The sequence below is a fragment of the Apis cerana genome, linkage group LG6 (assembly GCF_029169275.1).
Source record: "Apis cerana isolate GH-2021 linkage group LG6, AcerK_1.0, whole genome shotgun sequence".
NCBI classification, from domain to species: domain Eukaryota; kingdom Metazoa; phylum Arthropoda; class Insecta; order Hymenoptera; family Apidae; genus Apis; species Apis cerana.
This window is the reverse complement of record NC_083857.1, coordinates 12,972,755-12,987,296: the sequence shown is the minus strand read 5'-3', so window position 1 is coordinate 12,987,296 and position 14,542 is coordinate 12,972,755. Positions and strand designations below refer to the sequence as shown.

Genomic DNA, 14,542 nt, shown 5'->3' with positions numbered 1-14,542 from the left:
AATACACGATGCTATAATCTTATTCATTTTTCATTATGACATTTTCAGCCAGTGTGCGTGTTATTTTTACGAATGTATTGAATTGGCCGAAATCAACCAATCAGAATAGAATTCCTTTCAATTGCCAACTTACTAACAATTACACTATAAAAGCGATATTAACCATAGTAAAATGATATCTATAAAAGTTAAAGAACGTTAAACATCTACTTTCATTCTGCTTAAAAATCTTAAAAAGTTCCTATTGTCGTATTTGCGGTTATGTTTGTCAAGGGTTTAATTTATTTTAATATACATATTTTTAAAGTATAAATGGTGCCGAATCCTCAAAAATTTTATAAATGATTTGGGAAAACACAACGCTATTTTTATATATCTACCACGTCACTCAACTAAACGGGAAAATATACTTTAACGGTAAAATATGTGTTCATCAGAACTTTTAATTTTATAATCTGAACAAAACATGTCAGATAAAAAAGTGGATACAGAAATTGTGCGAAAGCAATATACAGATGATGCAAGTTTTATTGATGAATCTGAAATTATTGATGTGTCTGTTTTTGATTTTGATAATATCGATAGCTGGTAAGCAGTTTTAATATAATCGTTAATTATTTATATGGCGATTATATATGTAAGAAAAAATTATTGAGAATCCTGATTATATATTTTAAGATTGATTGTAAAATATAGTTTTTTGTAAAATATTATCTATAATTTGTTATTATAATTTAACAATATTTTTTTAGAATTAAACAATAATTTATACAATTATAATTTAAAGAGATAAAAAAAAATGTATATATTGAGAATTCTTCAGCATAATCTTGTAATATATTATCAGATTAATATTTTACATAATTTTTCTACATATATAATTGCCATTTGGCCTTAAATTTTAAGATATTTTAAGATTTTTTGCAAAAAAATTGCTATTATATTGAATTTTATGGGAGCGCGACTTTATTACGAATATATATATATATATATATATATATATATATATACGTGAAATTCAATATAGTGGCAATTATTTTTTTGCAAATATTTCTAAAACTAAGGCGAAGCACCCGTTATACGAAAAATTATTAAAAATGTTGATTTTTATAACATATTTCAAAATCATTAAAATCAATGACTTTATTTCAATAATTATCTAATAATTAAATTAATATTTCATTAGAATATAAATTTTAAATAGATTTTAAATGAGTCATTTGTCAAATTTTATATTTATTTATAAATGCAACTGAATTTGTTTACAAGCTTTTGGTTAATAATAATATAGTTTAATTATTTATTATTATTATTACTTTTTAATAGGTTGTATATACCAACAGAATATAAAGGAAAACCCATTGTTCATGATTTATATACTTGGTTAAAGACTGACCCAGAGTTAAGTTTTTCAGGTATTAGAAATGTAATATTAGTAATCATTATATCATAGAATTATATTTATAGTTTTATATATATTATTTATATGTTAATTCAGCTAATAAAAAATCTATTGATACAAGAACATTTACAAGATCCAAGAAACGATCTTGTAAAGCTAGTTTTGAATCTATTTTGGAACCTTTATCTTCACCTGTATCAAATACATGGAGAACTTCAAATTTTTCAAATATAGAAGAAGATGTAAGTTTATTTATATTTTTTTAAAATATTTTATATAATTTTTAATATATATATTATTTAAATATATATTTTATCATAGAATATTTCATATTATAAGATTTTTAATATATTTTCTTTCATATAGTTAAGTAAATATTCAGACATGTCTACTGCCAACAAAGAAGAAATTGTGCCTCCTATGTTAAAAATGCCATCTAATACAAATGTTAATCTTTTTGCTGATGAGCCTATAACATCAGGTCAAGAAAGCATGGAAGTATTCTTAAATATGTCTCATTTAAAAGGAATTGATTCATTTATTAATTTGATGGAAACTGGTCTTAGTGATCCATTAATGAATGTTTCACAACCTTCCATTTTTTATTCATCTATCACTTCATTACCTAGAGATGATTCATTATGTAATACAGAATGTGATAAAGATGAAAAAGCTTCAAATATGGTCCATTTATATAACCAAGAAATTAAAAAGTGTGAAAGTTTAAGAAATTCAGACATAAATGAAACTTTTTTGAAAAATAAAGAATCGGACAATAATAAAAGTTACTGCCTGAACATAGGGAATAAAACATTTATAAATGAATTTGAGACTGAAAAAGAATTAAATGAAACCTATAGTGCTAATACAACTTCTGCAATGGTTGTAGTATCAAATTCAGATAAAAATAAATCTAATATAACTAATTTGTCTTCCATATACGTAAATAAAATTGATAATAATATAAAAATGTTAGAATCAGAAAATAATGAAGAAAAAGAATCATATAATTTAAATACAACATATCCTTCTGCTTCTCAAAAAGCAGAAGATTTATTTATTTTAGATACTACATATTGTACAACTAATACTGAAAAAGCAATAAATAATATAACTTCAAATGATAAAAATGACATGCACTATAATAAAGATCAAATGTATGCATTGGAAAAAACCACAGTTCATGATTCATCAAAAAATATGGTTGAATTTCCCATACCTCCTACAAATTCCTCTTTTTCATTAATTCATGATGATGCTTTAAATTCTATGTTCAAATTGCCTATTCCTCTTTGTAATCAATCAACTCCTAAAAATACAACTATGTTAAATTCTACATATCGAATGAATAAAAAACATTTAGCATCATTTCAAATGCATAATACAGTATTAAATTCGACATTCAAAGCACCAACATTATTGAGGAAAGAATTATTAGCAGAAATATACAAAACCGGAGATCATAAACTAGATTGTACATTTAATCATGTAGTTAAAGAACATCAAAGTGAAAAGCCTAAGAAGGAAATTGATGAGATTCCAAATCAGAATGCTAAAAATGATATTCCTGTAGAGAATAAATATAATACATATAAAAAGGAATCATCTATTAAAATAAAATCTTGTGCTGAAATAGCAGATGAAACAAATGTTTGTATTAAAAATTCAACAGACAAAAAGTACTATACATTTACTAAAAAAAGTAATAATCATGGTGGTAAAACTGATATGGAAAATGCAGAATCATTTGATAATGTGGATACTACATTTATAAAGCCATTTTCAAAATTGCAGAAACGAAAGCAACATATTCCGCGAGCACTTTCAAAATTACCACAGTTTCTTCAAAAGTCTAATCCTAATCTTGTATCTAATTCATTGAAAACTGTTAACATGACAGGATGTACAAATGCATCTAATTTTGGTTATATGAAAGGTTCACAACCAAATATTGTAAGAGATATTGAAAAAAGTGTAGTAAATAAATTTTGTTCTTTTGGAAAAATGAAAAGCGGTTCGGAACAACGACTTTTGGAACTAAATACAGGTATAGAAGAACTTCAAATTTTGGGTGGTGGAGGATCTACAGAAAGTATTGAAAGTACACAGAGTGCTCATAGTGCACCTGATTTAGATGATAGACTCAGTACTTGTTCAGATAGTAGTCACAATTCATATAGGACACAGCCAATGAATATTGAACAATTACATCAGATAGTAAAGATGCAAGAAGAAAGTAAGTTATCTGATATCATAATATTAAAAATATGTTATGAAATATATTATTTTTTAATTAGGTTTGAAACAAGATGTAACATCTCAATTGAATAGACGAGTTTTAGAAAATGCCTGGGTTGATATGAAAAAAGATTTACCTTCTCCTATATTAAAAAATAATGTTAATTGTGATGGTGATTCGCCATTGAGTATGGATTTTAATGTTAAAACAAGTTCTCCAATAATAAGTCCCACAAAATCTAGTCAATCAAATATTGGTGGTATGTTCATTTTTCAAAATTATTGCAATTTATAAAAAATATATGAATCTTTTAAATTAAATAATTAAATAATATATAAGTGAAATATAATAAAAAATTGATTTTGTATATTTCAAATTGATTTGTATATTAAGAATATTTTAAATTGAAAATATTCTAGATGAAAATAAAAATTTGTGAAAAAATTTTCATCTCTTTATATTAGATTTCTTTATAAATTTTTATAAATGATTTCAATGTATGTATAAGAATTATATGTAAAAATTATTTCATTTTCTATTATAGAATATATATTTTTAAAGTTTAAGAACTTTAAAATATATATAAAATAATTATCATAAAATATGCAATTGTTATTTATTAAAAGAACATTAAATATTGAATAATAAAAAAATCATTAAATAATGTAATAATTATTATTTTTACTTAAATTAGTGTATCACATGCATCATTGTATAAAAATTATTCACAATTTATTTTTTAAGGTCATCCTACGGAAACTGTATTAAAACAATCGAATGAAACGGATATGATAAAGAAAGTTGAAGTGAGTTCATTATTTATTTTATATATATAAATTGTATTCATAAATATATTTTAAAATTATTTATTAATATATATTATGATATTGTATAGGTTTTTAATAAACCAATTGTTGAAAACAAAACAAGACTGCGACCACCAATGAATTGGAAGACTGGGAATAGATCTTCAAATCTTACAAGTGCTATTCCCAGACCACCATCGCGTATACCAGGACCTAGATTTGGCAGGTCAACCATAAAAAATATCCCAGGTGATATAAAAAAAGGAGATATGTAAAATTATAAAGAATATTCATAATCAAAGTATGCATTTTTAAATAATATTTCTAATTTAATTTATATTCATATTACAATATATCAATATATATTAAATTAGTAATATTTAAAAATGCATATTCATATTGTAATCAATATTATAATATGTATAAAAGACGTTTTAAGTTATGATCTTAAAGGAAGGATTTCCAAATATAATAAAATTCAGTATTAATATATTTTCAAGAATAATAAATTAAAATTGAATTTATATCACATTCTCAATCTTATTATTTTTGTTTTTATTTTAATACCTGTTTATTTTTTTAAAACAATAATAATTAAAAATTAAATTTTTTTGTCATGAATAGTTTGATTAATGAACAGATTAATTAAAATTTTTAATATCGAGAGATCTGTTGAAAAATTATTTAGATTATATTGTTTTATGATAGTTTTTAATTATTTACTAGTTTGATTTTATTTAAATTACTTTGCTTAAAACTGCGATCTTTTAAACCAAAAATTACTTCTCTAAACTTTTATTTCTTCAATAATTATTTATAAATGCTTACATTTCAATTTAAATTATATTGATTTTTATCTATTGCAAAAATGCAATAATATAATAAATGTGAATTGCTACATTTGCAGCATAAGATGAGCCCCATTACATGTGTAAAAATATAAAAATAATTTTTTTTATAAAAATATTGTTAAATATAAAATAAAATTGCACATCACAAGAATATATATATATATATATATATATATATATATATATATATATTGTATATTGTAGTTGCATGATTTATAATATACCAATAAAATGGTCTGTATAATTATAAAAAACATTTTTTATATTGACATTTTTATAAAATTATTGCCAAAAATATCAATGAAAATAGATTGATATAAAAAATTTTTAAGGATAAGAAAATATTTAAAAATAAATTTATTTTATATAAATATCATAGAGAAATAAATTCAAATTCCATTTAAAAAAAAAAAGAAAAAAATTGAACAAAAAAATTATTAATGAAATAAAACATATAAAAATATGAAATTTATATTAAGTAAAAATATAAATTTTGGAAATATATTATGAAGATTTAAAATTTAATCACATATAATATACACTTTTAATAATATTTAAAATTAAAATTATCTCATTTTATTTGTAGTACTGATATAGTACTACATTCATTTAAAATACATAAGTGATCTATATTCTAAATTAAATTGGGCATACAGTAATTTATGGTATATCATTAAATCTATGCAATATTTTTGTATATTTTTGATATTCTTAAATATAATTTCTTGTTGATTTGCAATACTATATTTTTAATGATAATTTTGTATTAGCTTCTATATTCTGGAAAAAAATGTTTTTAAATATAAGTGAAAAATTAATAGAATGCTTTTATAATTTTATTAAATTTTATCTCTTTTTAATTTATAATTATCAAACATTAATTGCAAAATTGTTCGCATATCATAGTATATGATCTACGTGCTACAAACTGTAATTTCTAATAATCTTATTTATATATTACACTACATATTTTGTATGTTGACAATTAAAAATTTAAATTGTACGTATTGAATGTGTATATAAAATATTTCAAGCTGTAGAAGTGTCTTTTGATACGTTCTAAATAGCCTTTCATTAAATAATAAAATATGTAATTGATTTGAAATTAGAAAATATAATTCATAATAAATAAATTTATTAATTTATAATAAATAATAAAAATGAGAAACTAAAACATTTATCAAAATGTATTAACTGTATTTAAAATATATAGTAAGCTCTTTTTTGAATAGTATTATTATACTCAATTAAATATTTTTTTTTGTTTTAAATTAAATATTTTAAAATAATATTTTATATGTAATTTTTAACGAAATAAATATTTCATGTAACAATTTTTGTTTTACATTATGGAGCTTACTAAATAATGTATACAATAAGTAATTATTTATTGTATATTTTATTTCCGTCCTAAAATATCATTTAATGCATCAAAAAATTTAAAATTGTTAAAACACATATGTTTACGAAAAATACATTTTCAAAAAAAAAAAAAGAAAAAAATAAGTATATATATTTTGAATTCAAGATAATATTTTAATGTTGCTGATGAAATAATATACTATGATAAATACATTACATATCAAAACTTTGTAAAAATAAATTGCTAAAGAAATAATATTTATAATTAGAATATCTGTAAAGGGTTCTGTTATACAGTCTTTAGAATTTACAAATGAATAGACATAAATAAAATAAAACAATTTCTGATATTTTCAAAAGATTCAATTTTAGAAAAAACTTTGCAATATTATGCAAATGATTCTTTAAAGATATTCTATATTCACGAACAAGACTATTTTATAGTCTTCGAAATATTTTAAGTTTCTTTAAATCAAGTTTGTGAACGATTTGTACTAATATTCTTATATTTGATGCTTTAATATTCCTCTTCTGTAATTCTTTGCTCGAAGTAGTAACAGCAAGAGGAATAATAAATAATTCATTAATATAAATTTTAGAATTATACATAATTGCAACTAATCTATTTGTCAATGAATTTATTAATGCTACATATTTTATGGCGAATCGTTGCGCTTGTTGCATTATGTTTGAATTTTTAACATATAAAAATGAATTTATAATTATTTTATGGAATATAATACAAAATATATTTGATCGTATTTTAAAATGTTAATTCTTAATATAATATATAATGCGAAATTAATTCAGCAATTTTATATAACTGGTAAATGAGGATTGAATTTATAGAAATAGAAGAAAAAATTAAAAGATCTAGTTTTATATGACATAAGTTTAAATATATTTAAAATAATAAACAAAAAGATAAAATTAGTAAAAAAATAATAACGTATTTAATAAAAAATATGAATAATATGAAAAAAAAAATAAAAATACAAATAAGATTTTTGAATAGTATTTTTTTATCATTTCTTTTTCTTATTAAAAAAATCCACGGAAAAAATTAAAAATATATATTGATGTAAATAATAAACAAAAAAATAATCGTGTTATATTCTTTTTATGTTTTTAAATTTTAGACCTTAAGTGCCTTTATTGTATTTCAATACAAAAGAACTTTTTTGGAATATTTAATGTGCATACTAAGGAATCTAAATATTTGCTCATTAATTTTATTGTTCAGTATTTATGTAAAAATTTCATGTGATGTTTTTGTATTGAAGATAATACTAATAAAAATTTTATGGTAATAAATATTTCATGTTCTATTTCAATTATTTTCTATACCAAAAATATAATTTCTTAATATTTTTTAAAGAATGAAAAAATTATTTTTATTTTATTGATTATTATTAAATGAAAACTGTAATATATATAAATTTTTTTAAATATATTTATTAATATATATTATTTATGGTTTATTTCATATAAGTTTATATAAAAATCTGAAAATAATCCATAAAAATTTGCAATTTATATTTATTTTCAGTGATTAGTGAAAATTTAATTCAATCCATTGAACACTTTGATTTACAATATTAAATGTGATAAGCTAATTACAGATCTTATTTTTTAATTCATACATACGAACGCACACAATTATATTATATATTAATACATCTTAAATAACATTTGGTACTTACATCACAGAAGAAATGTTAAAAATAAGTAAAAAAATTAATCAAATATAAAATTGGCTTTCTAAATAATATTAACATTGTTTAATTATAATATTTTAAATTAATTTTGTTTTTCTTAAAAAAAATTTTAAAAGAAGTATTTGTCTTTGACAACATATATCTATTTTTTATACAATATATTTCATCACAAATGAAATTTAAGATGTATAAAATTTATAAAGCTATAAATTTCCAACATTTTTATAATGGATTACAATTTATTTTAATTTTATTTCATTATTTTATCTTATTTTACTTTATAATATATAAATATTTAATATATATATATAATGCAAATATATTAATGATTTTACAAATTTTTAAATAATTAATTTTATTTTCTGTGTATGCTTGGTATATGTCATAATATATTATATGTATTTTTGACGAAAACATTATATTTTTATGATTTTAAAATATATAATAAAATCAATTAATTGTTTATTTTGTTGAAATTTATTTAAAAAATTTTTATGTATATTTAAATTCTTATAAATGTAAATTTGAAAAGAAGAAAATAGAATTAATTAATAAAATTAAAATTTGTAATATTTTTGTAATTTTTTATCATACAATTAATTACACAAAAGAATAATATTAAAATATTTTCGTCAATATTTCAATACATTTATTTTACATTGAGAATGAATATCTTTGGTATTTTTATAAATATAAAGAATTTTAAATTAATAAAATAGATGTTTCAAATAATAAAATAAGTATCAAATAAATATTTGATACTTATTTTAAATAATATTTTTAAATAATAATTAACACAATATTATATAGAGATAATATTTATAGCAATTTAACAATAATATTTTTTATCAATACATTTAAATATTAAAAAATTCTTCATATAATGAAATGCTATATTATTTAATGAAAGCTACATAATATATTTTCGTGTAAATAAAAATATAATTGCAAATTGTGAGATATATAAGAGAAAATATTTCTATATAAAAGTAATAAATTATATATAATTAGCAAATAAGTGATTATCCAAATTTTTAATGATAAATTTAGAAAAACTTATAGACAAATATTCTCTTTTATTTTAATTTTCAAAATCATATCAATCAAATTTGTATAATTTTTTGCATTATAATTTAATAATAATAGAATGCTTGAAATCTTTGTTCTTCATGCAAAGATACATAAAAATAATTTAACATTTATATACTCTGTATATAATTTTGATATGAAAATTCTTTATCATCTGTATAGGCAGTAAATTGTGCAGTATTAATATCAGTATTATACATTTAATGTATTGATTTTGAGCATATAAAAAATCATTTTTGTAAAAATATTTATGATAATACTAAAATGTAAAATCTTGTAAAAACCAAGTATTTGATTGCACAAACACAGTTTGTAATATTTCAAGTATTAATTAAGGAAATGAATATATAAATGAAAAACTTCATAGTTTTTTTTTTTCAAATAATAATTCATTAAATATTATTTCATTAAATATTATTAACGATAAAATATTGAATGTAATGCATATCGAAATGCATATTATAATACAATGTATTAAGATTAACAACGATACAATATATTTATAGTATCTTAGTTTGTTATCTTAATGCTTGCATAATACATCAATTGTGAAATATATATTTAGCATTTAAAAACATTTTCCATATAAGAAAAATGAACACATGGTTTATACTGATTATTCTTAATCATGAAATTTCGATAAAATAGTTACGGATATGTTTATAAAAAAACATCATTGCAATTGATTGTCCATTACAAATTCTTCTAATGCAGTTCATCATTTATAGATATATGATTATTTTTATATTTAATTATGAATTATTCACAAGCTAATTTACTATCAAAGCTACTTAAAGCAATAGCGAATGCTTGAAGTGTACATAATGGAAACCTATAGTCCATTGTAAAAACATCCTCTGCAACGCGGCCGAATTGCATAACAACATAATCAACTAAAACATAAAGAAAATTATAAAGTAATTTTCGAAATTTAATACTTTATTTTTATGAAAAAGTATTCTAAATCACTTTTACATTATGTTGATGCATAAAAAAAAAATTATTAAACAAAGAATTTAAATTCTATATAAGTTTTTTCATATTTTAACTAATTATAAATATTACTATTCTTTAAACTTTAAAATCAAAAAATGACAAATTGAATTTTATTATTCAAATTATATAATTTAGCATTTTTTATTAGTTATTTCTTTTATTAGTTAAAATAAGATAATCTTTAAATATGAATTTTAATTTAAAAAATATATTAAAAAAAATTATAAAATATAGTAATTTTTAAATTATATATTAATTCATTAAAAACAAATTATTATATTTTATGAAAAGAATATAAGAATATTTAAGAATATAAAAAACTAAATATCTTTTTTACTAAAAAATATAAAATACAAACCATCACTATCATGTACTACTTGAAAATTTTTCACAGAAGCTTGTGTCACACGTCCATGAAAATTAAGTACATATGACTGTGTATCATCGTTCCATACAGGAGTTTTATTATGTAATTCTATTAAATTATCCATATTTTTTGTTTTCCATCGTTCTGTAAAAAAAAATACAAATATAGTTTTAATAATATTTATATTGAAATAATAGTTTAAAAATACCAAGTAATGTTTCAGATTCATCTCGTGGACAAATTTCAACTCTTTTTTGATCAGATGTCATTCCTGGAATAATGACAGTCATTTTACGTGGTCCTTTAAATCCTAAAACGTTAGTATCGTATATCACTGCAGCTAACTCTTGTCTCGGATTAAAACGATCGTCTCTTTTGTCATCTTTCATTAATGAATATCCATTATCATATACAGTAAATTGTGTTCCCAGAAGATTCGATCTCAATTTTCCAATATAAGATTCGCCTGCTCTTGAAAGATCCGTAGGATCAGTAGAAATTAAATAATTACTTGTTGTACTTTTTTTTCTTTTACGTCCAGCCAATAAAAAAATCTATAAATAAAAGTCAGAATATTATTTCCACTTTATTTGTAATAAACTTTCTTTATGAAATTACATACCTTTTTTCCATAATCACGTTCTAAATGTAAAAAATAGGTTGGATAAAGGCCACGATCCATACCTTTTCTATCTCGCGTTATTCTACATTTATAATGCATTTTTTTATTTGCTGGTTGTAATACAAAATGTTCTATATTTCCTTCCACATTTCCCTCTAATTCTGGACTCTAAATAAATATATATTCCAATTTTTAAAACATTAATTGTTAATTTATTTAAATATATTTAAATTTATTGAATATAATTTATTAAAAATTATTTTTTAAATTTCTATCATTTAAGTTATTGTCAAATTTGTATTTTTAAAACAAATTTAAAAAACTTATTACTATATAAATTATTCTGTTTATTTAATAATTTTTTTCAAAGAAAGACTTACTGAAGAATTGTTTTCTCTACTGATAAATGTACTAGAACCATCTGAAGGAGCTACTCTAAGAGGCGAAGGACATGGTAAAGATTCTGAAGGTGAATGTATATCTATAGGTGATGATTCTTCATCTGCACAATCAGCAGTTTCCATAGCTTGGTAAAAGTTTCCTTCTGTGCTAACTTCTATAACAAAAATATAATATTTTTATATGCTTTATAATATTAATGCATAAAATTAAGCAGTTGGTTAGTATATTAATTAACCATTAATTCTTGCTTCCATATCCTTATTCTCTATAAATGTATTTAAATCTGTATTTGTTTGTGATATATTAAACTGTAATGGTCCATCATATCCTAAAACAAATATAATTTTTTTTATATATATTTTCAATCTATATGGTTTTTTTTAAATTATTAAACATACCTCGAAGCTCTTTATGTGGATTCATCCATTTTGTAGAATGACTTGTAAGTTGAGTGCTTGATATATTAGATGCTTGTACCATTCCACCAGCACCACTTTGTCGTTTTTGTTTCATTTTTTGTGCAATTAATTGTCTCTATAATTTATTTAAAAAAATTAATTTTAAATACAAAAAATAAAGCAATTTGAACTTCAATATAATTTTGTTATATTATGTTATATTACTATGTTATATTATTTCTTAAAAAATGTAAATATATTAATTTCTTAAAACTTTAATGTAAGATAAAATTTTTTAATTTTTTCAAATAATATTACTCTTTAAAATTTATACTCTAAAATTTATATTAAATTTTTTTAAATCTATATTTATAATGTATACAAAATTACATTTTTATTTTTATAAAAAATACATTTTTCAATGAAAAGAATATTTTTTTATAAATACTTTGCAAATATTTATAAATATTTAAATGACCTACTTCTTATTTTTCTATGTATATATATACACATAATTATAATTTAATTTCAAATTCTAAGAAAAAGATCATAAAATTATTTGTTATTCAAGAAACAATATATAATTTAATAACATTTTTTTTTAAATATGAATATACGTAACTGCAAATTAAATTTTAAAATTATTATGCGAAATCATTTAAAGTTATTATGCATATACCTGTTGTTCGAGTTTCTGTTGTCTTAAATCTAGAGATGTCATATTGCCGATGTGTACTATGACATGCAATTGATTTCCAGAAAATAATCCAAATCTCCTCAAAAAATTAATTTGTTTACGCTAAACATATTTTGTCGCCCATAGCTACCTAAGTAACTATAAAATAAAAAACCCTAACATATTTTTAAGGAAAAATCGTTATAAAATAACTATAAAATGAAAATTCTGTAGTAAAATTTAAAAAAAATTTATTCTAAATTTATGTATAATTAACATTTATATTGAAAATAAATAAAATAGTAAATGAAAAAATGAAGTATTTTATTTTAAAAATGAATAAAATTTTGATCTAAAAAATCTAACTTTGTGCAAAAAATTTAATATTTTTTTTCATTTTTTATTTTTTTTTAAATAAATAATATAAAAATAATTTCTAGAGAAGTACATATAAAATAATTATTAATTCAATTTGAATTGAATTAATATATTAATAAAATTACATATAATATATCAATATGTTATATGAGATTTAAAAAAATTATTTATAAATTAAATTTTTATTAAATTTTGATTTGTGATTATAACTAAAATAAATTTCATTTGAAATTTATTAAATATTTTTAATAGTATTATTGTAGAAGTATCACATATTAATATTATCAATAAAATCATAGAAAATTTAAAATTAGTATCAATAATTTAATATGTTTTTAACTTATTTTAAATTCAAGCATTGTATTAAAATTGTTAATATATTATTTGCTAGTATTGTGACTATGATTGTAAATTTATAATTTGTTTTACTTTACATTGCGATAAAAGGAAAAATAGAATGTAATTAACATTTTTCTAAAGAAATTGGTCTATTTATTATCTTTTTATATAAGTATTATATAAAAAAATATTAATAAGTGTAATAAATTAAAATAATATATAAATATTCAAAACAATAAATAAATATATAAAATTTGAAAAGAGGTATTAAGGTTATACTACCGACATATTAATCTATAATGAAAATCATTATAACATGAAAATGTATAATAATGATAATTTAGACAAAAAATTGAATTAGTTATAATAGTAAATTGCTCTAGAAAACAATATTATAATTTAATTATTAAGATTTTAGTATTAAAAGCTATATAATAATATCATATATAAGTATATAACTCTTATATACTTTAGAGTAATAATATAATATTAATATTTCAAAATTACTGTATCATTATATTGTTAAAAATTAAAATGAAAAGATGCAAAACAAAATTTTTCAAATGCATGGTTTTATTTCTATTAAGCAATTTGAGTATAAATAAAAATAATTAACAAAAATATAAAAGATATTAATGTATGGCTATTAAAATTATAGCTAGATAAAATAATGTTATATCAAACTATAATTGTTTTATTGTATTCTTATTTATATAATTTCATTTCTTGAAACAAATATTTCATAAAATCATAAAATGTTTTGAGAATTCAAAATTAATATTTTTTAATAATTATATATTATTATATATTATATATATACATATATAGATTATAAAATTATTTTTTGCAGATATATTTAAAATAATTGTGCTTATATATAAAATAAACTGTATATTA

The 14,542-nt window shown here is 19.5% G+C and overlaps 2 protein-coding genes across 3 annotated transcripts; one reads left to right on the top strand and one right to left on the bottom strand.

Moving 5' to 3' along the window:
• The first annotated feature begins 130 nt into the window (after positions 1-130).
• On the top strand, positions 131-7,976 carry LOC107994165 (uncharacterized). The gene is made up of 7 exons (XM_062076418.1): positions 131-588; positions 1,327-1,415; positions 1,499-1,644; positions 1,769-3,638; positions 3,700-3,900; positions 4,386-4,447; positions 4,537-7,976. The coding sequence occupies exons 1-7, from the start codon at positions 467-469 to the stop codon at positions 4,720-4,722; spliced, it is 2,676 nt and encodes an 891-aa protein (XP_061932402.1). The 5' UTR covers positions 131-466; the 3' UTR covers positions 4,723-7,976.
• Positions 7,977-8,095: 119 nt separating this feature from the next.
• LOC107994094 (protein king tubby) lies at positions 8,096-13,550 on the bottom strand. Of its 2 annotated transcripts, none has more exons than XM_017050856.3 (8): positions 12,932-13,550; positions 12,253-12,388; positions 12,090-12,182; positions 11,833-12,008; positions 11,453-11,620; positions 11,039-11,384; positions 10,822-10,974; positions 8,096-10,360 (listed from the first exon to the last, which is right to left on the bottom strand). In XM_017050856.3, exons 1-8 carry the CDS (start codon positions 12,971-12,973, stop codon positions 10,227-10,229), a joined length of 1,248 nt encoding a protein of 415 aa, XP_016906345.1. In that variant the 5' UTR covers positions 12,974-13,550; the 3' UTR covers positions 8,096-10,226. The 2 variants fall into 2 exon arrangements, with proteins under 2 accessions (XP_016906345.1, XP_061932411.1); XM_062076427.1 differs by having other exon boundaries at positions 11,833-12,005.
• Positions 13,551-14,542: the final 992 nt, after the last annotated feature.